Here is a 27,691-nt window from a genome sequence, read left to right as displayed (position 1 = left end):
TTTTTTCCTGCTCTTCATCTCTTTCCTCTGCACTTCTTCTCTCTCCTCTGCACTTCTTCTTTGTTCTTCAATTTCCTTCTTTTTTTACGATTATATCTTGATTTTGTAACAAAATTTTCCTATTTTGATCAATGATTCATCTTCTACAGCTAATTTCAAGGTATGTATGTTCACTTAATTTTTCACCCACTACGAAAGCCACCACTGCCGCGAGCTTGAGCCTCGTTAACAGTGATCTGACGATTGTTGAGTGTTTGGCTGTTCATTCCTTCGATCGCGGCATCAAGCTCTTCGTTCCTTGCTTCCGAAGGTAATGATGGTGACGATGCTTGTATGGTAATTGGAAGCAGTAGCAAAAATTTTGGAATCAAAATAAAATAATACTTGTCTGGTTTACTTTTGAAAAAAACAAAAAAAAACCAGTGAGATTTTGATACTTTGTTTTGCAATTTGCATACGTAGCTCAATTACTTTTGTGATAAAAAGGGTCACTTTTGTGAAAAAAGGTCACTTTTGTAAAAAAAAAAAAAAACACTTTTGTGAAAATATGGGTTACTTTTGTAATAAAAAGGGTCACTTATGTGAAAAAAAGGCCACTTTTGTAAAAAAAAGGGTCACTTTTGTGAAAATATGGATCACTTTTGTAATAAAAAGAGTCACTTTTGTAAAGAAAAATGGTCACTTTTATAAAGAAAAAGGGTCACTTTTCGCAAAAAAAGGGTAACTTTTGTGAAAATATAGGTTATTTTTATAAAAAAAGGGGGTCACTTTTGTAAAAAAAATGGTCACTTTTGTGAAAAAAAATGATCACTTTTGTGAAAATATGGGTCACTTTTGTAAAAAAAAAAGGGTCACTTTTATAAGAAAAAAGTGTCACTTTTCATAAAATGTTCGATGTACAATAAAATTATTGTAAACTGGGTGCATACAAAAGGTTTCCTTATTGTGTTGGCCTTGGTTATATACACGGTGGTGAATGCTACTACAATGGTGGCCCTTGCGGAAATTGTTGTTGTAATCCCAATTAAGCAAAGACTACAAATGTTTGCCTTGTAGTTGTTTGCAAACTAAGGAGCTAGTAATAATGATACTTATTATACTTATCTAAATAAGTTGTTTTTAGTAAGGGAATATACAATGATGAAATGGAAAATCTATCAATAATGAATTGATGTGTTTTTGTGTTCATATGACTAAATTAAACAACAAAATCTTTAAAGTTTTTCACGATTGCTAATTGATATAGTTGTTTTTGACTCTTTTCTTAAGTGAAATACAGTGATATAAGTCAATGGGGTGTTTTATAACTTGGTTATCAGCTAATGAACGCAATAACATATGATTTTTTATACACTTTCTTATTAGCTTAATGTTAATGTATATATAATGCAAATATCAAATTACTTGTTCTCTTACTTTAATATTTGGTAATAATTGTAGTTTAATAAAAATAATATAAATAATTTCATTCCATTAAAATTTATTTCGATGTTTTAACAATTAGGTGAAGAAAACATGACCTTAAGAATAAAGGGAGTAAAGAAATTAGCAAAATTATAGGCTTGCAATTGTGTTTACTGAGCTGACCTCAATTTAAATATGAAAATAAAAGGACAAAGGACAAGCTTGTACTCGTAATATTTTGAGATAAAATCGTTAACACCATTGAATTTACTTGCGATTTGTGAAACTGCTACAAAGTAGTTTTGCTATGGATTTCTCCTTACTTGATTTTCATTCCAATTTCCAACCTTGGATTTTCTTCGAGTTTTCCGAACACATTTTTTTTTTGGTTTTTATTTTGTCAATTCGTTAACATTAAGTCGAAAAGAAAAACAATCTGTCAAACCAACCAAATGAAAACAGTAATTGTTGTGTATTGCCAAACAAGAAACCCCTCTAAAGTCCAACTCAAAAAAAGCCCCAACTCCAAATTCCCAAAACCTTCTTCCTTCTCATAACTTCACTGCAAAACCATAAAACCAATACAACACCCAACTAAAAAGCTCAACCGAAAAATCAATGGCGGATTCATCGCAGTCTCCGTCCCCGGCGACGTCGACGTTGTTGTCGGCAATGGCGGCTTTATCAGACAAGGAAAGAGAAGAAATGTTGGAAAGAATGCTTACCAACTTAGCATTTTGCGACGATTCCAAGCTTCAAAGCTTACTTGCAAACCTTCTTCCTCGCGCTATCGCTTGTCTCTCCTCTCAATCAACTGCAATTCGCAACAAGGTCATCTAATTACTTGAATTTCTATTGTTTTTTCTTGAATTTTGATTTTGCTTTTAATTTTTTGTTTTGCTGATTGAATTTTATTCAAACTTTTAGTTGTTTATTGGAATTGTTTGTTTTTAATTTGAAGGTTAGGGTTTGTTATGATTAAGGATGGAAGTAATTGAATTTGGATGGAATTTGGTGTTTTTAATAAGTTAGCTTTTGTTAGTTGATGATTAAGGTTGATTTTAGTTAATAGTCGTATGATTGTGGTTGGAGGTGAACGGTGATTGATCATACTAGTAAAATGCGGTTTCTGCAATTATGCAACAAATTGTATGACATCGAGCATTTGCTTCGCTTTGAGGAGCTTACACATTTACACCTGTAGTGTGGAATTAGGATTCACTTGAGGTGATGCAAAGTACTGCAATTTCCTGAATTGAGAAAACAAGTAGTGTATTACGAAAAGTGATAACAATGTAGAGCATTTAGTTTCGCTAAGGTAAGGTCATTGGTCACGACAAGAGGATTGTCTGTATGAGACATTTGCGATGGGTCATACAAGTAAATGTTGCTCTAATGGTAGTATTGCTACTAGATTTACTGCCTAAGCAAGTTATTGGAATAGGTGTGCTTTTGTCAATGAAGCTCTTTGCATAAAAGTCTAGAGCATTTTCTATGCTTCATTGATGATGCGTAAAGCTGTTAAGTGTGTGGGGGATTGATGATTAGAAAGTGTATTCAAGAGTATACAAACATAAGAAGCTAGAAGGAGCATGATTATCTGACCTATGATATATTAATGCCCTTTTCCCACAAGAGTCTATTGGAATGCAGAGGGCTGTCATTTACACACAAAACCATCTTTGATATTCTCTATCATGAAGTGGTGACAATTGCTGTTGAATAATATAAATCTTCATAATTTTGCTTGGTTGGTAAGAGAAAGGTGAATCTTCATTCTTAGTTGGTTTCTATGTTGCTGCTGTACGAAGTAGGTACTTGAAATACTGAGTCATGTAAATAAGCGTGTGAAACATGAGGCAGGGATTGGCTTGCCATTATCTGAATTGTGGAGTATGTATTCTGAAGCTACCACTGCTCCAATGGTCCGGAACTTTTGCATCATCTACATTGAGATGGCATTTGAGCGTTCACAAATAGAGGTGTGATTTTTTTTTTTTTTTTTTACTTTGTCTGACTTTCAATGCTGAGAGGATTAATTGGCCCTCATATTTTACTCTAAGAAAACCCTTCCAAAAATTGTCACCTTGTAATGCTTCTTCACAGGTTCAGAAAAGTATGGCTCCCAATCTCTTAGTGAACATTTCAAAGCTTCCTCCTCAGCACCAAGCAATAATATTGAGAGTAGTTGTAAAGGTATTCTTCAATAAACCATCATCTTGGAGGCAAATTGTTTGTAAGTGGGAACATCTCCCCCCCCCCCCCCCCCCCCCCCCCCTCCAGCTCTGTCAACATCTTACTTTATCTACCATTGCTGGCTTCAGGTCATTGGAGAAGCCCATTCTGTTAAGATTGATGAAGAAATTGCTGCAAAATATAGTATGACGAGAGGTTCTCAGGACTCTGAAATGTTTGTTGATTTTTGCTTGCACACTGTGTTGTACCAACCTACATCTCAAAGGTCTAATCTAGCTAGCCTCCAAGGTTTTAAAATTTTGGGATTTTATTGTTCCTTTTTGATCTCTTATACTGAATTGATGTTTTATACTTTCAGTGGCGGATGTCCAGCCGGTCTTTCTATATCCCTGGCAGAACGTGTCACTGGGAAGCAACCACTAAAAAATGAGATTCTTTTGAGTAGGAAGGTGATATCAGCTTAATGCTTTATCCACTCTTCATTCTTCTGTTTCTGGCTGATATATATCTCCCGTCATTTGTTATAATTCAATTTTATACTTGGCATTATGTGCAATTGCAGATTTTTTTTAAAATAAAAAATTTAAATTTAAAATTTTCTTCTTCTTACAGTTAGGGATATTGAATGTCATTGAATCCATGGATCTTCCAGCAGATATTGTTTACCCAATATATCTAGCTGCCTCTGCAGACAGGTAAACTTACATACACAAGGTGTATATAGCTAGTGAACTAATTTCTCTTAAACATTGAATCTTTGTACGAGAGGTGTAGATCCTGATATTTTTCTGACATATGTCCATGCAAGTCAAGAGCCTATTGCTAAGAGAGGGGAGGTACTTTTGAAGAAGAAGGGATCTATGGCTGATTTAGATAATCCAACTCTTATCAAAAAGCTGTTTTTACTATTCAATGGTAAGATAGTTGTGTACTTGCATCTTCAACTCTATTTTATAGAGTAATACACTTCTCATGAATCTCATCTGCCCATATAACTCTGCCTGAGTTTATTAAACTAATTTAAGCATGATTTAGTATGATCTCTCATTGATATTGAACAAAAAATTATTCTAAAATATAAAAGAGCCATTTAAGTCTGATGCTATAAGCGTAAGCTCATTGGTTTGGTAGCAGGTATCGAGAAACTATCTACATCTTTCTACCCTAAAAGCTATGGCTGTATTCTACACTCATCCCAAATGGTTATTTAATGAGCATTACCCAAGATAAACTATCTGGTGAATATATGATGTTGCTGCAGTGTAAATACTTATTGCTAATGCTGTAGTGCATCACCTTAAAGTTATCTGGTGCAAGAATTTTTTTGAGAAGATTAGTTTTAGGAATTAGCCTAATCCATACTAATCTCTATGACATATTTTGTTTATCAGGAAATGCTGCTACTGAAACAATTGCTCCAGAGAATAAAGTTTCACCTGCATATTATCCTTTGAAGACTAGGCTGATGTCTGTATTTTGTCGGTCCATTGCAGCTGCAAATAGTTTCCCTGCTACTTTGCAGTGCATCTTTGCCTGTATATATGGTATATATGCTGTGTTCTCTTTCATTCTTGAATCAAAGCTTCTGTAAATCGTTCATCTTGTTTTCTATGTACATGTTGGATTCTAGATTCTTGGAAGAATGTACCTCGTTGTTGATGTGTATTGTGGTTAGTCTTTCTAAATTGCAGTCTTGTGTACAAATATATCCTCAAGTTTCCGGGCTTTGGGCTTGTTTGTGAGATAGCTTTTAGCTTGTCAATGTGGTCAGATTACAAATGGATATGCTTGGTAAATACTTGGGTTTTTCATTGAATGACAGGCTGGCTTTTTTAGACAAAATGAAAAGACGGTTGGTTTTAAAATAATTAGCTGGCATGTCAATTAAGAAGCCATTTTAGATATACTTAGGCTAACAACTATTTTTACCAATCATCTTTTTGATTTGCTAATATTACTCACGAAATAGAAGTTGTTAATCCATAGTCATATGGTTTTGTTTGATCTCAAGTAATTTGTTATACTTGCTGGGCCCTCGAAGAGAAATCACCTAGCATTCAAGTGAGGTTCTTTCCTATAAACATATTGTAATAGGAGTAGCCACAAACCTGGTAACCTAGTCAACTTTGTACCACTTTTTCGGTTCGGGATAATTTTTTTTCACACATATGGCATACTCTCATCAATACTTGTCTCCATATGTGTGTTTTAACACTACTCCATGATTTTAGTACACCCTTCATAGTGTTGGGGCCTACAACACTTCTCATGACTTTCATGAAATCATGAGACCTCACTAATACAAACGTAACAAAAAATATCTTTCTCCACATCACTTCTCTTGGGGATTATTTGTTGTCAAATTGCCATGTCCTTATCTTGGATGATCACACAAGATCTCCGGTTGCGCTCTCGTCACTTCCTTAGCTCCCCCTCACTTGCAACATCTTCGACTTCATCACATATTACCCTCTGCGACATTGGGCCAATTAAGGCAATCTATACTTGGCCAACATTTGTTGGGCCAGGTCATGTCCCAAGAACGGAAGAGAGGCCACTTAACATAGAGGTTCCATCCTAAAGCCATAGAGCAGTAGGAGTGTGCCAAAAACCTTGTTGGCTAGTCACCTTCATACCACTCTTCCAATGTGGGACAATTATTCTTTGCACACACTTGGGAAACTCCCACCAATGTTTACTTCAGTTCTTACAATTCGCTGTGTGTTTTAGGTCATACTGCAATGCTATTGATGTAACTCTGTTGTGAAGACTGTTGATTTCTCCTTGATGGAATAAGAATTTGTACCTGATGCTCTTTGCATAATTCTCTGTAACAGGAAATGATACCACTCCAAGACTAAAGCAGTCGGGAATGGAATTTGCTTTCTGGGTTCTAAAACATGTACGGGATATTCATATTGGTTATAAACTTTTCCCTTCAAGTTAAATGTTCATATTGCTTGCAAGATCTCACTATAATAGAATAGTACTAGTTATAGACAAGAGCCTTATTAATATTGATGTTATTTTGGATTTTGTGTTTCTTCAGTTAAAGGGAATAGCTTTTGTTTTGTTAGCCATTTAATTCCATTAATGCAGCTCCTGAGTCCTGACCGTAGAGTTAGGACCACAGAGTTATGCTAACTATTGCTAAGAGCTCTAGTGTTTTGTGAACTGATAAGTCCCTTTTGTTAGTTATGTTCTCTTCCTTGGTCTGAACAACTGACATGCATGCTTCTTAGGAGATGTTTCAGTTGCAGACTTGCAGCCCACTTGCTGGTTCTGCATAGCTCATATGCTGTGATTGTCCCTACTTGGGCTACCATCATTTTACCATATTCATTGATTGAAAATAAAAAATTTATGGGGCGCTTGGTTCGTAGATTTTAGGTATGAGGTATAGGTTTAGATTTTAGGTATGAGGTATAGGTTTAGATTTTAGGTATGAGGTATAGGTTTAGAATGGGTATGAGGTATAAGTCCCTAATGTTTGTTTAAGAAATTTTCACTTTTGAAACCCATACCTCAAACCCACAAGGTTCAGGGTTTAGAAACCAAGGGGAAAGCTGAAGGTGGGTATAACTCATACCACACCTCTAGATATAAATAAAAAAAATTTACATTCCCTAAGTTCCTAACAAAAATCAAACACAAGGTATTTAGAATTGAGTTTCAACCCCATACCAGCTTGTAATTTTAAACCCATACCACTTTGTGAACCAAACACCCCCTTACTCCCTTAGTATGACAACACGTACGTTTTTATATGTGCTCTTGCCTGTTTTTTCCCACTTGTTAATACCTAGTGAATGACTGTAATGTAACAAATGTGATGAAAAGGAGTACAGGTGGAGCATGGAAGAATAATAGTTGGTATTAAGATGGCTGGGGTGCTGCAATTGGAGAATGGAGATTTACTGCAGTACTTACTCTGTATAAATAATCATAGATTTTGGTAGAGGGTGATCCTATTCCAACATAGTGGCAGGTGCAGCTACAAGAATAGCAAAACTGGGTGATTGAATTTGGGTGACAATCATAGATTTGGAAAGTGGTTGATGATAAGACACCTAGAAAATTATAAATCTATAGTGACCTGTCTGGAGTCCATGAAGGAGCTGGAAGAGCTCCCATGGTGTTTTTGAGAACTGATGCTGAAATAGTGGACTTGGAGTCTTGATGATTTCATATGCACATGGGATATTGATTTAATAATTCAATGTTGGACAACAATTTTAATGATGTTTTTTTTTATTTATTTTTTATTTTTCTTTTTAATACTTTAAGTTAGTCAGCTGCAACTTACAGATGTCAGGACTCAGACCCAAGGAATGTACTAACAGAAAGTGATTTACTCTTATGCTCTTGAAATGCTCCTCCTTCCATTTACATATATCACTCTTGGGGGCCCTTCTATTGACTTGTTTGTGTAAATAATATAGTGTATTCATTTACTCCCAACTGAGATGATATCTCAATATCTCGAAATACTAAAGGGCTATTATGCTGTAGCTTTTTAAGTCCTGCATACCGTCTTATCTGGATATAGTTTATTCATTTACTCCCAACTGAGATGATATCTCAATATCTCGAAATACTAAAGGGCTTTTATGCTGTAGCTTTTTAAGTCCTGCATACCGTCTTATCTGGATGACTATAACTCAATCCAATGTACGAGTGCCTTGACTATAACTCAATCCAATGTAGACTACAACATGTTTTTATTATTTCATGCTCCTGTCTGTGTTCAGGCAAGAATGGATCAACTTAAGCTTATGGGCCCTCTCATATTGACTGGAATTCTGAAGTCTCTTGACGGGACAAACAATCGAGAAGCAGGTATAGTTCAATATTTTGAACTTTTTATTATCTGTATTTCAAGTAGTTTAACTTTGTCGTTTAATGGAGGCATAGTTTACCCATACTCAAATGTATGTTGTGTTTTTTTAGATTCTATATCTCGGGAGACCAGGACATTTGCGTATCAAGCAATTGGAATGCTTGCTCAGCGCATGCCTCAGCTTTTCAGGTGATCTCTTACAACATTCCTCCATTCCCCTTATTATTATTCTCTCCTTGGTTCTTTGGTATGAATTAGTCTCTCCTATCTTTGGTTTAACTGAAACTATGGCACCAAATTTTTTTACACTACTAATTTGGGGTGAATAAGAATCTCCCTTACTCTCATGAACATGTGCTCACAAGTTCACTCAAGTTTTTACAAAAAACTCAAAATACTCAACTTTTAAAATAAATCGTGACAACCTAAGGCCCTTCATAATCTCATATAGACTTATGAATCCTATGTTACCTAAGTATCCTAATTGCAATAAAACACAATCTTTTTTGTCACATGTAAAATCTTATTTTTAATGAATAAGGGAAGCCATGCAGCTTCCTTAAATTTTGTCTTACTTAAAATAAAATCCTACGTCTCATATAATTTGGGATTACATTTATTTGATAATATTAAACTAAATGTGAAAATACCCTGAATACCCTTAATATCAATATCACTCCTCCTCAGTGCTCATATCATAGCTGTTTTCTTACAGGGATAAGATAGACATGGCTGTTCGTCTTTTCGATGCTTTGAAATCTGAGTCTCAGCTTCTTCGATTGGTCATTCAAGAGGCTACAAGCTCCCTTGCCTCTGCCTATAAGGTGATCCTTGTTCCCCCTTTGTTCCTAGCTTTGAGGCTTTCGACATTACACTATTGCCAATTTACTTATTTTTATTAATCTTCTGCATGAACCAATTGTAATTTGGTGGTACTTCTTAGTTCTTAGGTATCTTGGTTGTAGATACTTCTGGAGGATGGGGGGGGGGGCTTTCTTGGCAATATTCTTGTCTTGTTATCGTGAACAACTTCTTTATTTTATTTGAATGTTTTCAAGTGGCTTGATGATCTCTATTGCTTTGGTAATGTTCATGAGAGCTCCATAGGTATGATATTTTCTCGGACTTCTTGTTTCTGGGCCCAGTATTTTTTCTCACTAAATTCTTCTTCTGAGCATCAGGGAGCATCTTCCAGCATATTAAAAGATTTAGAGCAACTCTTGCTCGATAACTCACAAGTGGTAATTTAATATTTTTTGTTTGTACTTCTTTCTATAATTGTTTTTCTCCTTGTCATTTTTGAATCTCAATCTCTCACCTATATGCTTTTCAAATATGTTTTGAAGGACAAAAGTGAGGTGCGATTTTGTGCTGTGAGGTGGGCGACATCATTGTTTGATTTGCAGCACTGTCCTAGCCGTTTTTTATGTATGGTTGCAGCAGCTGACCCAAAGTTGGATATACGGTACTTGTAGCTTTCAATTGTAATAGATATCTAAATCATGTATTCATGAGTATATTCGTTGTTTGTCAACTTTTTGAATTTTTAAAAATCTGCTCATTGTAAATTTTGATTTTTTTTTCCCTGCCAGAGTACACCTTGTCCTCTTGTTGTACTGTAAAATCTTTGTGCAGTTATATAAATAAATATTTGTTATATAATCATCATCTGTTCAATGTCCATCTGAGTATTGTGCTCTTGTGTTCTCACTAGCAGGTTCTCACTAGCTATTTGTGCTCTTGTTGTGATGATACACATCCCAACATACATAATACAATTTCCTTTTTAGCATACTCTACATTAATATTTTAGTACTATGGATCACATGCACACACATAGATACACGCACCACATTTGTTTTTAATGTTATCACACTTTTGTTCCCATCCAACAAGATATTATCTCCTAAAAGGACCATGAAGGCTATGTAGTTGCGTTGTTTCTTATTGAAAGTGTAAATAATTTTTATGACAGGATCGGTTTACTATTATAAGCGGAGGATTTTTCATAGGGAAACTCTTTAAGTATATGTATATTACAGTAATTACTCAGTGATGTGAGGTAGGCATTTGTATGTTAGAGAATGGAGGGTATAAAACTGTGATTGAGGAAGCTCTCGTTTATTCAATTTGGTTCAGCTCTGAACTTGGAAATCGGAAAATAAAAGCATGTCTGGACCAAAAGTGTACTGTACTTTATTCTTGCATTTACGAAAGAGGAAAGAAATCATCAATTTAAGTTGATGTGGCTATATTTTTCCATTTAGTTAATCTGCCCACCCTTGTTTCTGTGTTAATATTAAACTTAGCATGCCTAAGCTGAGTATGACTGTATAAATATTAAACTCTGTTTAAGTTAATGTAGCACTAGCTCGATTCCAATGAATTAAGATCAATGAGATCAGTATAGATTTGCAACTGTAATCAAGCTGAGTTCACGTATGACATTCTGTTTATGTATAGTTTTGTAAGTAAATGGTAATGTTTATGCTTTAATGTATCCGTACAATATTGTATTTTGTATTTAGGGATTGAGGAGGATAAAACAAGCTCTAGACAAGGACTAAATGAATGTAGGATGAACCTAAACAAAGCTTAAAACTGTTATGAAAAATGAAGTATTTATGAACAATAATAAACAAGTTGTTCTACAACAAAATGAAGACCATCCTTGGTAGCATACAGACCAGCCTTTGTTGGCTAATGTTTGTGACATATACTTATTTACTTTCTCTATGGATTTGCTTACGTAGTCATCCAAGTGTTTCTTTCATATTTTGTAACATAAAGTTCCATTATGTCATAGAATTTGAAGTGAAGAGGCACTCCTCAATGGTTCTTAGATGGCTGTTGGGAAATATTTATGGCTTTAGTTTTGCTTCCAGAGGGATAAATCTATTTTATTATATGAAACAACAATTAGATATCCAGCTTATGCCTATGCAGCGCACATTAAATTGTTTTAAGGCCAAGTACCTTACTGGTTGAGATACTGAGTGTCAGGATAGAGAAAAGCTGTTGAAGTGATGTTGTCCACTGTTTACTTATTACTAAATTTTAGGTCGCAGAAGCAAAAGTGCTAGATATCATTAGTTCAATTATTTCTGCTCTTTCTACTCTGATTTTGTCGTTTATTTATGTCCCTTTGATTCTATGCTCTCACTTGTAGGGAAATGGCAACTCAGGGGCTGTTCCCTGATGAAGGAAGATCCATTAGCCAAAAGATAGATCTTAAATATCCCAGAGTTAGAGACATGTTGGATTGTATCATCAAGCACCAACCAAAAGTGTTAGAAGTTGCAGATATAGAAATGAGGGAGCAACTCCTTTTTCCCTCCAAGACATATGATGCCATGATTAAATTTCTTTTGAAGTGCTTTGAGTCTGACATGCTACAAGATGACTCAAAGACAGCTGAATTCCAGCCTATTGTGGAAGCATTGTGCTCTCTTATTGAACATGCTATGGCTATTGAAGGTTCTGCTGAGCTGCATGCTAATGCTTCCAAGGCTTTGATTGAAATAGCAGCTTACTTTCCCGAGGTATCTATATTGGTCAATCAACTACTCTATGCCTTTTTTGCCTGCTCATTTTCTCCCTCTTTGCTCAAATGTTTTGCCTTGTGAATTAGGTCTTGGCATTACGGTATGCCTCAAAAATTAATTGGTTGAAGCAATTACTGAGGCATGTAGACTTTGATACGCGTGAATCTGCTGCTCGTTTGCTTGGAATAGCTTCGTCAGCTTGTCCTATTGCTGTGTCATCTTCCCTGATAAGTGAATTGACTGCTGTTATTACTCCTACTAGTGGACCACATAAAACGAGGTTTGCTCATTTATATTAGTGATTAAGTCGAGGTTTAGTATATATTTACTGATTGCTAGGTTGATTTGGTTTCAGATTTGAAATGCAGCATGGGGCTTTATGTGCTATAGGGTTTGTTACTGCTGATTGTCTATCTAGAGCACCTGAGGTTTGTGAGGTTCCACTCTTTGTCATTGTTTTGTTAGTCATTAGAGTTGTTAGTTGTTAGGTTATCAGGAGCCAATGTGCCATATTCTGTATGAGAAGTGAGCACTGAGAAGAGTTGGAGTTTGACACCTGGGAAACAATGAACTGATCATACCTGAGAAACAATGAACTGAACTAAATGAAATTCTTTTTAACCCTTTGTTGTTACTTGCTTTGTCTCTCCAATTCGCTATCTTTAATTGTCATCAATTTTGAAAATTCTTCCTGAAATTTGTTGCCGTTTGATGAGGCTGGGGGCTTTATTGCTGTAGGCCTATAGTTTGAGTTAGAAAGATTAAAATAATTGTCATATAACATAATCTCTTTGGTTCTAGACTCACTGCTGTCATTCTCACACAACCCTCCCTCCCACTCTTAAAAAATCATGTCACCAGCGGCACATGCCAGCTTTACACTTTTTTTACAGCTGTCATTTATCCAGCAATTACCTTCTCCTGTCACCAGAGGTTTTTCCACTTTCAGAGGGCTAAATTCTTCATGGCCTATGATACGGGGTAATTTGGGAGGTTGCTCTCAGTCACATATATCTTGCTTTGTTGAATTGTGAGGGTCTTTTTTGTCTATTTGCTGTAATAAATCTGATTTTTCTGTCAGCTCAGCATGGGGTTTATGATGGTTTCAAAGCTAATTCTTTTTCTATGATTGAAAGACACTTGTATTCTTACATGGTAGGTGCCAGAAGCAGTACTTCAGGATACTGTAAAAAGCCTGGTTGATATTGTTAACCTTGAAACTGCTACAGTGGCTTCTATCGCAATGCAAGCACTTGGACATATTGGATTACGTGTAGCATTGCCATCACTTGTTAATGATTCTGGTCCTGGTAAAGTACATTCTGATGGTTTCCTTAGTTAATTATGTTGTGCCTTCTTGAAACATATTTTAACAAGTAGTTGCTGACGAAAATTCTTGTAGCGTCTGTGTTGACTGTTCTGCGGGAAAAGCTGGGCAAACTTCTTGCTGGAGATGATACAAAAGCAATAAAGAAAATTGCTATATCTCTGGGGCATATATCCATGAAGGAAGGCTCACCTTCTAGTTATAATGTTGCTCTAGAACTTATATTTGGTCTCTGTCGTTCAAAGGTACGTGTTATGATTTCTTCGGGTCGTGTTTTTCCGATGAACTCGTTAGCTTAGGTTAATGATCTGTTGTTTGAAACTTTATGGCTTCACAGGCTGAGGATGTTCTATTTGCTGCCGGGGAGGCTCTTGCATTTGCTTGGGGTGCTGTTCCTGTGGATGCTGATGTTATTTTAAAAACCAACTATACCTCACTTTCAATGACTTCAAATTTTCTTCTGGAAGATGTTTCTTCTTCTTGGTTGAAAAAAAATTACAATGATGAGAATGAATCCAATAAGGATGCTCGAGATATGGCCCGAGATTTAATTACCAAAAAAATATTTGACACTCTTTTGTACAGCAGCAGGAAAGAGGAGCGCTGTGCTGGGACTGTCTGGTTGTTGTCATTGACCATGTATTGTGGCCGTCATCATACGATTCAAAAATTGCTTCCAGACATTCAGGTTTGCAAGTGTGTTTATTCCTGTAGTTAAAAGTCTGAAGTATGCACCTGTATATGTTAGCTTTGTGTCCTCATGTTGTGTGCTTCTTTTTTTTCCTTCTTAAAACGGATACAATTAAGGTGCTTTTTCTTTCAAAATTAAAAAGGACCAGTTCAAATATACCATCAGATTTCACTTTGGGCTCTTGGTGCTATTACTTTTTGTCTTATTCAAGCAATAACATTATACCATAAATTGAAAAAATTTCAGGGTTGATCACACCCATGAAACGAAGTCACCCACCTCTAATATGTTTGAATTCGTATAATGAGTGGGCTTGACATTTGTGTTAGTGTGTGTGTCACGTGTAGGTATATGTGAGCGCACATGTATATGTTTGCACATAACCACCTTTAGAGTAATTTTTCCTTGTTGGATGCATGTGGAGTGTTGACCTGTGTTTCATTTGAAGTACTACCTGAAATGCCTTCATATCTTTATTACTTCTGTGCGAGTCTTAGTTTGAGAAATTGAGCATCAAGTTCCCCTCTTCAAGAATCATGACTTGATGTCTGTAAATGTTGGTGTAAGTATGACTTATGTTTTTAATTTATGGTTAGGGCATTTTGCGCTGAAGTTCCTTTGTAAATTGGATAAGGTGTGTCCAACATGGAAAATATATTATGTGGTTCTATGCCACCAGATATAAAATCTTGGTTCTTGCAGCTGACCCTGTCATATTGGGGTAAGGCTTTGGTGGTTGTTTGTTCTATGCCAGGGAAAATATATGTCATAGGTGGCTCTCCAAGAGTATCTAATATGTCTACATCTATATTGTGGTGGGGTTTTGTTGAGAAAACTATGTATATTTAATGAAAGTATTGTGTTGTCATAATGTTTATATAAACGAGGAAAGGAAATGTAATGATTTATAGAGGCAAGGAGCAAGGAGGTAATATACTAATGGCTGGGTACATTCCAAATAAGCAAATGAGTAATTGGAACAAATTAAAATGAAAACATGGGTAAGGCTATGTGAGATGGAGGGAGTAATAAAAATGTGAGTCAACTATTACTTGTGTGCATCCCCATCCCTTCTGTTCTTAGCTTCATGTAACTCTTGTTTGATCTGAAAAACGTGTTCAAACTGGGTCTCTGATTCAGCCTGTATACTTTGGACGTCTATATACAACTGAAACTCACCATATCCTTGTAGAGAATATTTCTCAAGGCTGAAAGTATACTACTGTAGACCTTTTGCCTACCTGGTTGTGGAGATCATTTTTTTCTTAAAATTTTTATTTGGGTGGTGGGGGTTTGGGATCTTATTTTTTTCATTTGCCGATTACAGGAAGCCTTCTCACATTTATTGGGCGAGCAAAATGAACTTGTTCAGGAGTTAGCGTCACAAGGAATGAGTCTTGTTTATGAACTTGGTGATGATTTAATGAAGAAGAGCTTAGTGAATGCACTTGTTGGCACTTTGACTGGTTCAGGGAAGAGAAAGAGAGCTGTCAAGGTAAATGTGCTTCTTGTTTCTATGATTCATGTATTTTGGTGTTGGTATTTGCACAAATTAATTAGTTTTATCTTTTTACTTCTGTTTGGATCCTCTAGCTGGTAGAGGATTCAGAAGTCTTTCAAGAGGGAACTATTGGTGATAGTCCCAGTGGTGGAAAATTGAGCACATATAAGGAGCTGTGCAACATGGCAAATGAGATGGGCCAGCCAGACCTTATATATAAGTTCATGGACCTTGCTAATTATCAGGCAGCTCTAAATTCTAAGAGAGGAGCTGCCTTTGGATTTTCTAGGATAGCAAAACATGCTGGCGATGCTCTTCAACCTCATCTCCGTTTGTTGATTCCAAGGCTGGTACGCTATCAGTATGATCCTGATAAAAATGTCCAGGTAAGCACTAAGCAGTCCTAACTTATGACTTGTAAATTCTTTTGGTGCTTTTGTAAGTAATGTTCAGCTTTATTCTGGATTTAGTTTAATATTATTGACAATATTATGCTGTCCAAAATTATTATTATTATTACTACCTCTGGTTTTTATTTGTTGCAACAAAGAGTAATATTTGTGAGACATAAAAAATTCATTTGTTGCAACAAATAAAAACCGGAGGTTGTATTATTTTTTATCATACTCTCATTATTGGCCTTGCATGTGTTGATTCTGTTCATGTTAGGATTCAATGGCACACATATGGAAGTCGCTTGTCGTTGATTCGAAGAAAACAATTGATGAACACTTCGATCTTATTCTAGATGATTTATTGGCTCAGTGTGGTTCTAGGCTTTGGCGCTCTCGTGAGTCTTCATGTCTTGCACTTGCAGATATTATTCAGGGACGCAGGTTTGATTATGTAAGTAACTAATCATTATATGTTGATGAGAAATCCTGCTATGATTTTGTGCATTGTATGATTTTTGTAGTTAGTATCTTTTGGGATCTTGGGGTAGGAAAGTGTTGCATGCCATACTTGGACTAAGCCATTTTCTGAGTGTAAGACTAATCTTTTGTGGAGGTGGGTTTCCTCTTCTCCTTGCCTGGTGGACCTTTTTATAGCTTAATTAAAGAGGAAAAATGTCAAGAATTTTGATGATGGTAAAAGCTTCATAGCCTACAAGTATTGTAATGCAACTTCCACCTACTTGGGATGATAATAGATAAAGAGAAAATATTTTATACCGGCCAGTCATGGTGAACATGATGTATTTGTGTGTGACCTTATGTTGTAGGCTGCAATGGCAATAATTTCACACTTTCCCAAAATAGCATGAGTTGCAATAGTTGTGAAACGCTGGAAAATGTTTTGGTTGAATATGAATTTCAAGATGCATGTTTTTCTGCATTTACCACTTGTCTGCCACAAAATTATTTAGAAAAATACAACGTAATTATTTCACTCAATATCGTGGATCCTGTGTGGAAGATAACAGTCTTTTGAGTAGAGTCTCTTTGTGTTGATGTATACTGCAGCGTGTACATGTGTGTCACTTACATATGGCCACACGTGTGTGTGTGTGGCAGTTGCACTATGCAGGTGTGATGCTTTCCCGAATATGTCTCTGAAATAAAGACTTGCTCACACTTTTACAAAAGCGCTCTTTTGTAGGTTTTTTTGGAGATAATCTCTCGAGTAGTTTTAGATTAGTTAGAGGTAAGACTGCATTAATTAGGGCCTCTCTTGCCTCATAGGAATATATTGTTGCTGTTATGTACCTTTTTGAGTGTGATTTTTGTACTTATATTAGGGGTTAGGGTTTCTGTTAATATTTCATATGGGTACTCCTAAAGAGGAAGGGTGATGGGTTGAAAGACAGGGAAGAGCAAGAATTAGTGTGATGTTAAAGAGAAATTATTTGACAAAGATGGCTTGTGTAATACCTTAAAAATTGCATGCATAGCCGCATACCTGGTGGTGTTGATATCTCTTTTCTTTGTATTCACATTAGAGGGTCTGCATTGTGAAATAATATAAAAGCAGTTACATGATGCAAAGGCTGTTGCATTATCGATTTTCAACTTGCCTTTTATGTGATGGTCTGTTGCTTTTTGCATCAGTGCAGTCCATCTCTATTACATTTATTGATACTCTTTATTGTCCCCCCACTGCGAAAAACATATGACTCTTATTTTGGACATTACAAATCTCTAGAGGCTCTTTGCGGTCCTGGAAGTATATTTTCAAGTACTCTGTATAGGTTATAAAATTGATTAATATCATAGGAATTTTTTACTCTGTAATAGCTGTTAGGTAACCATTGTCATTATCACCAAAGTATGACTGCCTGTGTTTTTTTCTTTTTTTCTTTTTTTTTTTTTTTTTGGATTTTGTGATTTGCAACAGATTTTCATCTAGACATTTGATCTTTGACTTGATTTTCACATAACCTTTAATCAGATTATGTTAACATCAAAGTATGTTGACAATATGTTAACATCACAATTTGGTTTTGATTGTTGATTTTAAATTGCGCTTATTGGTGTCCTATATTTATGTTTTCGCTAGTTTGTAGGACTTGGTCCTTTGTGTTTCTTCACTTTCTTGGGGTCTTCAGATCCATCTTTGGAAATAGTGATAACTAGCATCGTATTTGACATTGTCACATTGATCTTAAATGCAACATTTTTTTCAGATTGGGAAGCACCTTAAAAAGCTCTGGATGGCTGCATTCCGTGCTATGGATGATATAAAGGAGACAGTCAGGAATTCTGGTGATAAGTTATGTCGTGCTGTCAGCTCCCTCACTATAAGGCTCTGTGATGTTTCACTCACTGATAAATCTGAAACTAGCCAAGCTATGGATATTGTGCTGCCACTTCTCTTAGCAGAAGGGATTATGAGTAAAGTTGATAGCATACGCAAGGCATCTATTGGATTGGTTATGAAGCTTGCAAAGGTTAGCAAGAAAAAAATGTTCCTGTCAAAATTTTCTATTCACATAGTACATGCAAAAATTATGGATGGTTTTGTTCCAAACCTACTACTTTGATGGTTAAATTCTTGTTCTGTATTGTATACTTGTTAGCTGTTTCGCAAGGGTAATGAGTGATACAATAAGTGGTTAAGCTTTGATCAATCTCAGGGTGCAGGAATTGCTATCCGTCCACATTTGGCTGATTTAGTGACTTGCATGCTGGAGAGTTTGTCAAGTCTGGAAGATCAAGGACTCAATTATGTTGAGGTATCGTGAATATTTTCTTTTTATGGCATTTCTCTTATTCTGAAGCCAGTATGACCGATGCTTGTTTCTCTCTACCATAGCTGCATGCGGCAAGCATCGGATTACAGAAAGATAAGCTTGAAAATTTACGGATTTCAATTGCAAAAGGCTCTGCAATGTGGGAAACTCTTGAGCTATGCATTGACGTAGTAGATGAGCCATCATTAGATCTTTTGGTTCCTCGGCTTGCTCAGTTGGTCAGATCTGGGGTTGGTCTCAATACTAGGTATGAAATTTAACTTGGGTACATACTTAACTACCTTTTCATAACTATACGCAATTTATACAATAATATATAATTATTAGCGAGGTTAGTCATTTTGCTTGTGAATTGAATTGTACCATACCTGACAGATTGCTGAAATATATCTATCTTATGGTGAAAGTGACTTAGTTTCTAATTTAACCCTTTTTTACTGATAACTCACTCTTTTCTTTTTTTGATTTCAAGGGTCGGTGTAGCATCTTTTATTACCTTACTGGTACAAAGAGTCAATCTTGAGATTAAACCCTTCACAGGAACGCTGCTGAGGCTTTTGTTCCCTGCTGTCATTGAGGAAAGAAGCGCATCTGCAAAGCGTGCCTTTGCCAGTGCTTTCGCCATGGCCCTGAAGTATTCAACGCCTACTCAGGCTCAACAATTTATTGAGGAAGTGGCTGCACTACATGCAGGTGACAGGAATGCTCAGGTGTCTTGTGCTGTTCTACTAAAAAGTTGCGCGTCGTTAGCTGCTGATGTCTTGAGTGGTTATCATGTGACAATATTACCCGTGATTTTCATTTCAAGGTCTGGATCTGGATACAAGGCATTTATAACGATTTTTATTATTATATGCTTAATAATGCATCTTTTTCTTGTCACTCAAAGTCATCGAATATTATTGTAGAGTTGACTGCCTAAAAACAGTTTCATAGATCACATATACAGTCTTGTTTTTATTTCTCTTGTAGCTGGCTAGTAATATAAGATTCCTTCAAATAAATCCTAGATCCGCCATCACTATGGCATCCCTGGCAAAATTTTAGGGTACTCTCTCTTAGGATCGTGTATAGTCTTCTTTTGATACATTTTGAAATATATAAAGGAGTATCAGGCCGTATTTGGCTCACCTTAGTTTGCTTATTTAAGTAAGGATTAGATTCAAATCTTCTCTGCTCCCAAGTTTATCTGGAGGGGTAAGGCTCCAAAGCTTTTTATGGACAACAGTTTTGAAATTGAGTACGCTGGATAATTTGCAGTTCCAGCAACGACTTTGAGCTTTGACCCCCTAATGTTTGCTTGTTCTTTGTGCTTGGCTTGACACCAACAGTCCTTTAAAATGTTAAAACAAATGTTGAGGAATAAAAAAAGATAGAAGTTATGGTAGTAATGATATCAGGTGTGAAACTAGCCAAGCTGGCAAAGCTCAAATGTAACTGTTGGGGTAAAAGCTTCATTACTTAATCATGTACGGCTGTGGAGCCTAGGTCAGGCTCTCATTTTTCTTCTCAATTCTGATGTAATGACTTAGTTTATGAACTATGACGACAAGAGCTGTAATGATATCATCTTGTATATGTATGTTGGATTCATGCCATATGGGTGTCACAGGGTGTGTTTCCTGTGAGTTTTATTTATTAATTGGGGTCATCAGATATGATAACTGCATTGCAATTAATTAATGACCTTTTTGGGTACTTTCCATCCTACCTCAGGAGTCTGGAGTATTGTTTGTTTAAAAAGAATTGAGTTGACATAGTCTGATTGCATTCAAACTAATCTCAAATTTGCAGATTTGAGGACGATAAGCATGTGTCTTGCTTATTTGAAGAGGTGTGGGAAGAAAATACTAGTGGTGATAACGTCACTCTTCAATTGTATTTGGGAGAGATAGTTTCACTTATTACAGATAGCATCACTTCATCATCTTGGAACTCCAAACGAAAGGTAGAAACTCTTCATTTTGACATCAATGACTTCGTGTGGCTAAATCACCAGATATACTGGTAGATTATGTTATTGATTTTTTTTTAATTCATATGAACTACTTTGGTCGACAACAGGCAGCACAAGCAATTACTAAACTTAGTGAGACATTGCATGAATCGCTTTCCACTCATTGTCAAGTTCTACTGAACTCGTTGCTGAAGGAGATTCCTGGTCGACTGTGGGAGGTTTAATTTTCTGCCTATAAGTTCTTTCCTAGAGTCTTCATGCTGAAGATATTCCAACTTAAATGATGTTTAATTGAACTTGAATCTGCGACAGGGAAAGGATGCTCTTCTAAATGCATTAGCTGCCCTTTGCACATCTTGCCACAATGTTATTTCTTCTGCCAATCCATCAGCTGCTAATGATGTCCTAAGTGTGGTTACCACTGCATGCACTAAGAAGCAGAAGAAATTTCAAGAAGCAGCTCTATGTGCTTTAGATCAGGTAATTCTTATATGCAGCTTCTTAACTAAGTGAATGTAATTACTCTTTCACGGATTTTTATCCTATTTCCACAACTTAGAGGAAAAAAGGGAACCATTTAGTAATTAAGACAATCAATTTGAGTGATTCCAACACGGAATAGTCACCTTGAAGAAAAGGGTGTACATGTTTTTTAATGGATGGATTATAGGATTGGTGGTGGAAGCTGGAGCTTATTATCGTGATAATATGAATGAGGGACTGTTAATTTGATAAGAATGAGAGGCAAGTTCACCCAAAGGATGAGCTATCCAGATAAAATTGTAGCAATCACTGTTTGTAGTTACTTTTCAGCTCTCGGCTCAATTGGAGCCTAGGTTAGGCTCTCATCCCATTGTTGTCCCTAATAAATGTTGTTTTCTCCAATCTTATCAGTTGACTTCCAATAGTGTTTCAGCCACCTGTCTTTGATGACAAATTAACAATCTATGATTCATCCTTTAGAAAAGTTCTTGGTGCAATTCCTTCTCTGGCCTCAGCATAGTTAAACACGGAACATATCGATCTTAGAATCTCGATCTTGAATATCCAGTGTTTACATGCTCCTGTGGAGTACTAGACTTGGCTTTGCAACTCTTTCCCTAGCTGTTTTTTAATCAAACTATCCTTCAGTCTTATTGTGTTTCTTAATTTTTTTTTTTTTTTGCTAATTAATGCTACAGTATAGCTTCACGGGAGTACTGGGCACTTCCTTGAACTTAAAACTGTATCCTCAAAATTGTTCTTCCACTCCCATGTCTCCTTCAAGACTTTCATGACTCTTATGCTTTTTCTTAAGACTTCAAATATTGATTTGGTTTATCTTAAACCTTCTTACAGTGTGCCTCAAATTCCTGATTCCCTCCTGTCTATATCGTTATACAAAACTCTGGCTACTAATCATCACTAGACGCCACCATGTAATCATGAATTAGCTACTGGAGACTTCTGCTATGCTTAGAAAAATTTTCTATGAATTTGTGCTATTCTCACTGAAGTAGTAAAGTCCATGTTTAGTATGCGCTGCATTCTTGTGCATGATTGACTGTTTGTGCTGTCTATGGGTCTGTTCCTACATCGGAAACTACCCTAAACTGCTGTTTTGTGTGCACTGCATATACGTGCTCTGCCATTACTATATGGTAGATTATTACTATCTAGAAAGCTAAAGAAGACGAGCTAAATTTTTCTACAAGGAAAAGGAACTCCTGCGATTTGAAAATTTTCTAAGAACATTTTGTAGAATATTTTCGTTGGTGTTTGCAAGGGGACTATTAATACAAGTTATCCATTGAGATACAATATTAACAATTGTCCTCTTCTTTTGTAGGTTATCAAGGCTTTCGATTCACCAGAGTTCTTTAATGCTGTTTTCCCATTGTTATGTGAGATGTTTGATCCAGCTGCAGGAGATAAATGTACACAAGAACCATCAGGAAGCACTTCCCTTAAATCAGGTAGCATGTGAAGTGTTATTTATGGAGCATTTAACTTCTCAAATTATGGACTGCATATATATTACAGCATAATAGAATTTTAGACCTCAATTGAGTGTTAACTGTTAAGTGAGAGTTGTACAGATAAACATAAGAGAATTCTCTGGTGTATCTCCTCAGCCTTGTTTGTTCATGTGCCGTTCACGGTGCTTGGACCTCGTGCATTGAGTGGTTACTTTTGATTTGTTGTTTTGTTTTTCATCATTTTACACCATTTCATTTGAAAGGAGTGTCGAATCTGAAAATACTTAGATGCTTTTGTCACAGAATCATGTTGTCAATCATCATATTTTTGTCCAATCAAATCCTTATTAAATAGTTCAACTGAATTCTAACTCCAAATAAGAGACATGTAACCTGTCAATCTGAGCCCATAATTTAGTGTTATCTTCCAAATGGAATACTCTTGGTGTCTTGGGATCTCAACTTTTAAATGACTGATGTCACATGAACAATAACCTTTAACAGCTGACATCAATGTAATCTAGATGGATTCAGGACTTTAAAATATTTTGGATGTCAGAAACGAAAGTGGGTTTCAGTTAATATGCTTTAATATAAAGGTCTGAAAGGTATGTGTGGGTTTTAAGTTTTCATAAACTAAGGTAGGTGTGCACGTAATACAGGGGTTTATTCGGCAACATTGTATACATTATAGCCAGCCAGTTTGCTCTTATTGCGTAGGCTCATTGTTTTACTTGTACGGTTGTACCCAGTGCCAACAGAGTATCATCTTCATCTGGAGTTGTTGAGTATTCTCAGTCTCACCCACAAACTACTCAAATTTTCTTCTTCAGAACTTCTGTAACTCTTTGCATGCTTGCTAGTCCGTACAGCTTACCCAAATTCCAAGCGTTAAGTTTTCACCTAGGTCTATATAGAGTCATGAATGTTCGATTGTTAAGAATGACAATTAACACACAAGCTGTTTGGCTTTTTATTGTCATACACTTTGGTCCACTAACCCCATTTTGCTCCAATCACCATGAGCTGACTGCCCTAGTGAAGACCCTTTTTGGGGTCACAGACTTACAGGTGCCTCACTTACCTACATCTGATATTTGCTTTTTCTTAAAGACATCTTAGCATATGTAGTCTCTCCAAGTCTTTTGGTCTTTTGGAAACAATTTCTCTTTTGGTTTTAACTGATTAGGAATGGTATAAGGCCTGCACATATATGGATCTCTGAACCTTCCATCAATAATGTTGAGTCTGTATAATACTATAATCTTTGTTGCCTGTCTATGCTTTCTTGTCACAAATTCTATGATTTCATATTTCAAGCTCATTCATAGGGAAACACTGTTCAATAGCTGTTGACTTGCTAGATTAACAGTGCTTGGTTTCAACTAACTTATTGAAATGGAAAATGCATTAAGTGTTAACTCTGTTCATCTTAGAGATGCCTAAAGAAGTAGAAATTTTATGAGCTTAGATGCCGAATCTCATCCCGGCGACCCTCAGATCATCTATAAAGTTAGTAATGGGAATCCACTCTTTTCCCATATTTTTATCTTCCCTTGCTCGATAATGAGACCTAGTTGACTATATATCCTTTAACCAGGTGTAATGCAAATTGTTTGAGGTTGTTACCTTCCCTTTTTAAAATCCCCTGCAGGAGGCTTGAGAAAATTTGATATTATATGGAGTGCAGAAATATTTTTATCATGCTATGTTTTTTGATAAATCTGAAAGCTCTTGATAGTTGTTACATGTATGGTCTGGCTGTTGCAGGTTCTGATAAGGAAAAAGATAGTTATGTGCCACGTAGTAAAATTTTAGATTGCACCACGTCTTGCATAAGTGTTGCTCCTATTATTGATGTTCTTCAACAAAAGCACAACTTGATGTTGCTGTTATCCCATGCCTTATCACCTGCATTTCCGTGGACAGGTAATTTGACGTATGATTTGATTGCTGATCTATGAGATAAGTTATTGCCATCGGTTTTTGCTAACACTCTTGTTATGAACAGTCAAAGTGTCGGCATTTATTACCATAAAGAAGCTATGTTCAAAGTTAAAAGCTACTGTATGTGGTTCCACCCTAGAAGATCCTTTACTTGCTGGTGCAGTGGCATTAATCAATGAGGTTCAAACAAAATTTAATTAATTAACACTGCTTACTGTCGTTCTATATTTACCTTTGGATTGTGACCTCTTTGTTGCTTCTTCAGTTATTCATCAGTGCATCTGGCAAAATTGTGGATTGTATTAGCAATGTTAAGATCGCACAGGTACGTGGTTGCTTTTGCCATATGTAGTTTGTTTTGCCGGAGAACTTAACATTTGCGAATAAATGCATCATTCTAAGGAATAATTATAAATTGAAATTCTGTTGCTAATTTAACAATACAACTGATTGGAGTCAGCTAATCCATGAAGGATTTTGGATAATAACTCGTTTTCTCACGATAGTGGGGGAACAAGGGTTATATCTCATCTTATTGCAAACTGCAATCTGCTTTGGTAGTAACTTTTTTAGCCTTCAAATTGTATTCACAATCTAACAAGGTGTCTTTATACTATTCAACTAGGTTCATGTTGCTGCTGCTGAGTGTTTGCTGGAAGTGATTGAAGTCTATGGAGCTATTAAACCAGCGTCTGCAGTAGATGAAGGGTTTAAAGAAAATCTAGCTCAGTTGTGTGAAAATGAAAAAAATGAACTGGCAAAATCATTGTTGAAAAACTGTATAGTCCACCTTGAGAAGTTGTAAGCAGTCCCGCATTGATAAATCATGAAATTTTGGATTGCTGTTAACTATTAAAGCAGGAACGAGCTGTGAGTTCATAAATTTATCCAGATGCTAGTTGAATTTGTACAAAGGAAACGCATAGATTACGAGTCAGCTCAAACGTTATTGCACTAGTAATTAGCTGGTGTATGGGCTCTCTTCTCTCAGCTCCGCATATGTTGTTGATACAAGGTTTTTATACAAGTTCAACATTACAGGACACTAAATTGTGTATCTCTTACAACAGTTTGGAGCAAGTATTACAACATATATTACTGTCTTTCATCACTCTCCCCATTGTATATATAAGTTTATTTTAACAAAACTAAAGTGAAGTTAAAAAAAAGTTTGTAATGCAACTTGATAATCTAGAATATTTTCTATCTTTCCCTCACTTTGGTCAATTACAACTTTTGTGTCCCTCTCTCTAGATTATGAAAAAGCCTATGATTTCGCTTCGATTACAATCTGCATTTAATACTTCCTCTATTTCTCACGTTATTAATTTGTTGAATTTTCAACATTCAGCCAAAATCGCTGCAATTTCAAAGATGTTATTTGCCATGAAGTTGTTTCTTGCACTGCAAGGCTACATATACATTATACAATAAGTTTTGTATGAGGCGGACTTATATTAATTTATTGTAAAATCGTCAATTTGAGGGTAAGTTTAACAATTTTTATAGTAACTTTAATTACTTGAAGGGTAATTTTGTAACGAGTTTGATTATATTTTAATGTGTAATATTCTAATGGATACATGATATGAAGGCTAATATGATTAATCTAATACAGTACATTTAAAGTGTATTTTTAAGGTACTTTTGTAGTATGTTCAGGTAACTTTAACCCGTCTTACAATAAGTTAATGAAAGTCCACCTTAATCTATTTAAAATGAAATCAAGAATTTGTGCAACAAATAACCATTGAATATGAAAATGGTATAAATTTAGTAGTTTAGTACAAAACACGCGTTATTAATGTCTATTTATTTTCAAGCTTTCCTTTTTAGCTTTTTTTAAGAAAAATGAAATCTTTCCTTTTTTTTTAGCTTGTTATTTTATTTGGACGATTTACCAAAATATGGTTAATTTGAAACTTATTTACCATTTTCCGTCACTAAACTTATTTACAAAATTGTTGTTCATGTAGGCTCGGAAATACGTTTGGGTGTATTTAATATTTATAAAGACAAACCGCTACTTCAGATAGCGGTTTTAGTATCAGAACTGCTATTCAAAGTAGCAGTTTTCTTTAGTACTCTACAAAGCAACAAACTACTCTGTTGAATGCATTAAAATTAAAACAAAAAAAAACATAAAAATAAAAAAATAAAAACCACGACAATCCTCTCCATCTCCACCAGACCACCACGCACATCACGTCGCTGGTCGTGATCGACGTCCTTCTGCGCACCAGCGGCCGACCCAATTCACGTTGCCACCACAAATTGATGAATAAAATGGTATTTTGATATTTAACTCCAAATTGAAAAGCCACTATCACTACTTCACCTATTTTGGAAGTGGATGAGTCAAAATTTGAAACACCATCGCCATTACATTGTAAAAAACATCGTTAGAGTAGGAGACATGTAAATTATTTTGCTTCATCGGAACTCATTTTGGTAAATTGGAACATTTGTAATACTTACTTTAGTCAATCCAATGTTAAATTTAGGACATTCAAGCAATTTTATTTTTTCACATTCGTAAAAAAAAAAAAAGACATGTAACAACATCTAGTTTTTTTTTTTTTTTTTTTTTTTTGACGAGGTAGGTTTATTTTATTATATTTTGTCTTAGTTTAATCAAATTTTTTGCTTGAGTAAATATTTTTTATACCAACTTGTTTCGGTAAAAACAATGGGACCTTCGGCAGGTCCTTGGGATGAGTGGAGATAAAGCCCAATTCGAGTGATGACCGAATTGGGGATTTCCTGCACAGTTAAACAAACGTAAACTGGCCTCGGGGGTTGTGCCGAGGAAGACTCCTCCGATGCCGAAGTCAGTACGAGTGTAAAAGGGAGAGAGAATTGCTATGCAAGAGTCTTTGTTGCTTGAGGCAATGTGAGTGAATGAAAGTAAGTGAGGCAAAATGAGAGTTTATATACCTTACTCCAATTAAATGGATTGGGCTTAATCAATTAGTTGTAGCTGCCATCTGATTGGGCCCCATTGACTTGGACTTGGCATATGTATTAGAGGGCTGAACCTTACAAATTTTTAACTAGACTCTAGTGTATGTAGCTTTCCCTACCCCCCCTTTCTATACTACGTCGTTTTATCAAGCAGCTATTTTTGCATAATTT

At 35.8% G+C, this 27,691-nt stretch overlaps 1 protein-coding gene across 1 annotated transcript; it reads left to right on the top strand.

Moving 5' to 3' along the window:
• Window positions 1-1,783: 1,783 nt before the first annotated feature.
• Window positions 1,784-25,773, top strand: LOC110736325 (proteasome-associated protein ECM29 homolog). Its single transcript, XM_021916524.1, has 35 exons — window positions 1,784-2,235; window positions 3,219-3,386; window positions 3,511-3,600; window positions 3,729-3,865; window positions 3,959-4,049; window positions 4,213-4,295; window positions 4,409-4,515; window positions 4,992-5,144; window positions 6,438-6,502; window positions 8,352-8,439; window positions 8,551-8,629; window positions 9,156-9,264; window positions 9,622-9,681; window positions 9,787-9,905; window positions 11,610-11,982; window positions 12,072-12,265; window positions 12,341-12,413; window positions 13,145-13,295; window positions 13,388-13,557; window positions 13,650-14,000; window positions 15,331-15,498; window positions 15,597-15,890; window positions 16,174-16,350; window positions 18,128-18,391; window positions 18,578-18,676; window positions 18,757-18,941; window positions 19,167-19,502; window positions 20,489-20,642; window positions 20,759-20,869; window positions 20,964-21,131; window positions 22,480-22,606; window positions 24,380-24,538; window positions 24,621-24,736; window positions 24,822-24,881; window positions 25,182-25,773. The coding sequence occupies exons 1-35, from the start codon at window positions 2,023-2,025 to the stop codon at window positions 25,359-25,361; spliced, it is 5,472 nt and encodes a 1,823-aa protein (XP_021772216.1). The 5' UTR covers window positions 1,784-2,022; the 3' UTR covers window positions 25,362-25,773.
• The last annotated feature ends 1,918 nt before the right edge of the window (window positions 25,774-27,691 follow it).

This window comes from Chenopodium quinoa, unplaced genomic scaffold, assembly GCF_001683475.1.
Source record: "Chenopodium quinoa cultivar QQ74 unplaced genomic scaffold, ASM168347v1, whole genome shotgun sequence".
Taxonomy (NCBI): domain Eukaryota; kingdom Viridiplantae; phylum Streptophyta; class Magnoliopsida; order Caryophyllales; family Amaranthaceae; genus Chenopodium; species Chenopodium quinoa.
The sequence above is the reverse complement of the archived record's forward strand: the minus strand, read 5'-3'. Positions and strand labels throughout refer to the sequence as shown.

Excerpts from the sequence above, each read along its gene's own strand:
- LOC110736325 (XM_021916524.1), top strand. The coding sequence starts at position 2,023 with ATGGCGGATTCATCGCAGTCTCCGTCCCCGGCGACGTCGACGTTGTTG. Across the intron at positions 12,266-12,340 it reads AGTGGACCACATAAAACGAG|ATTTGAAATGCAGCATGGGG; the intron begins GTTTGCTCATTT and ends ATTTGGTTTCAG. Across the intron at positions 21,132-22,479 it reads CTCTATGTGCTTTAGATCAG|GTTATCAAGGCTTTCGATTC; the intron begins GTAATTCTTATA and ends CTTCTTTTGTAG.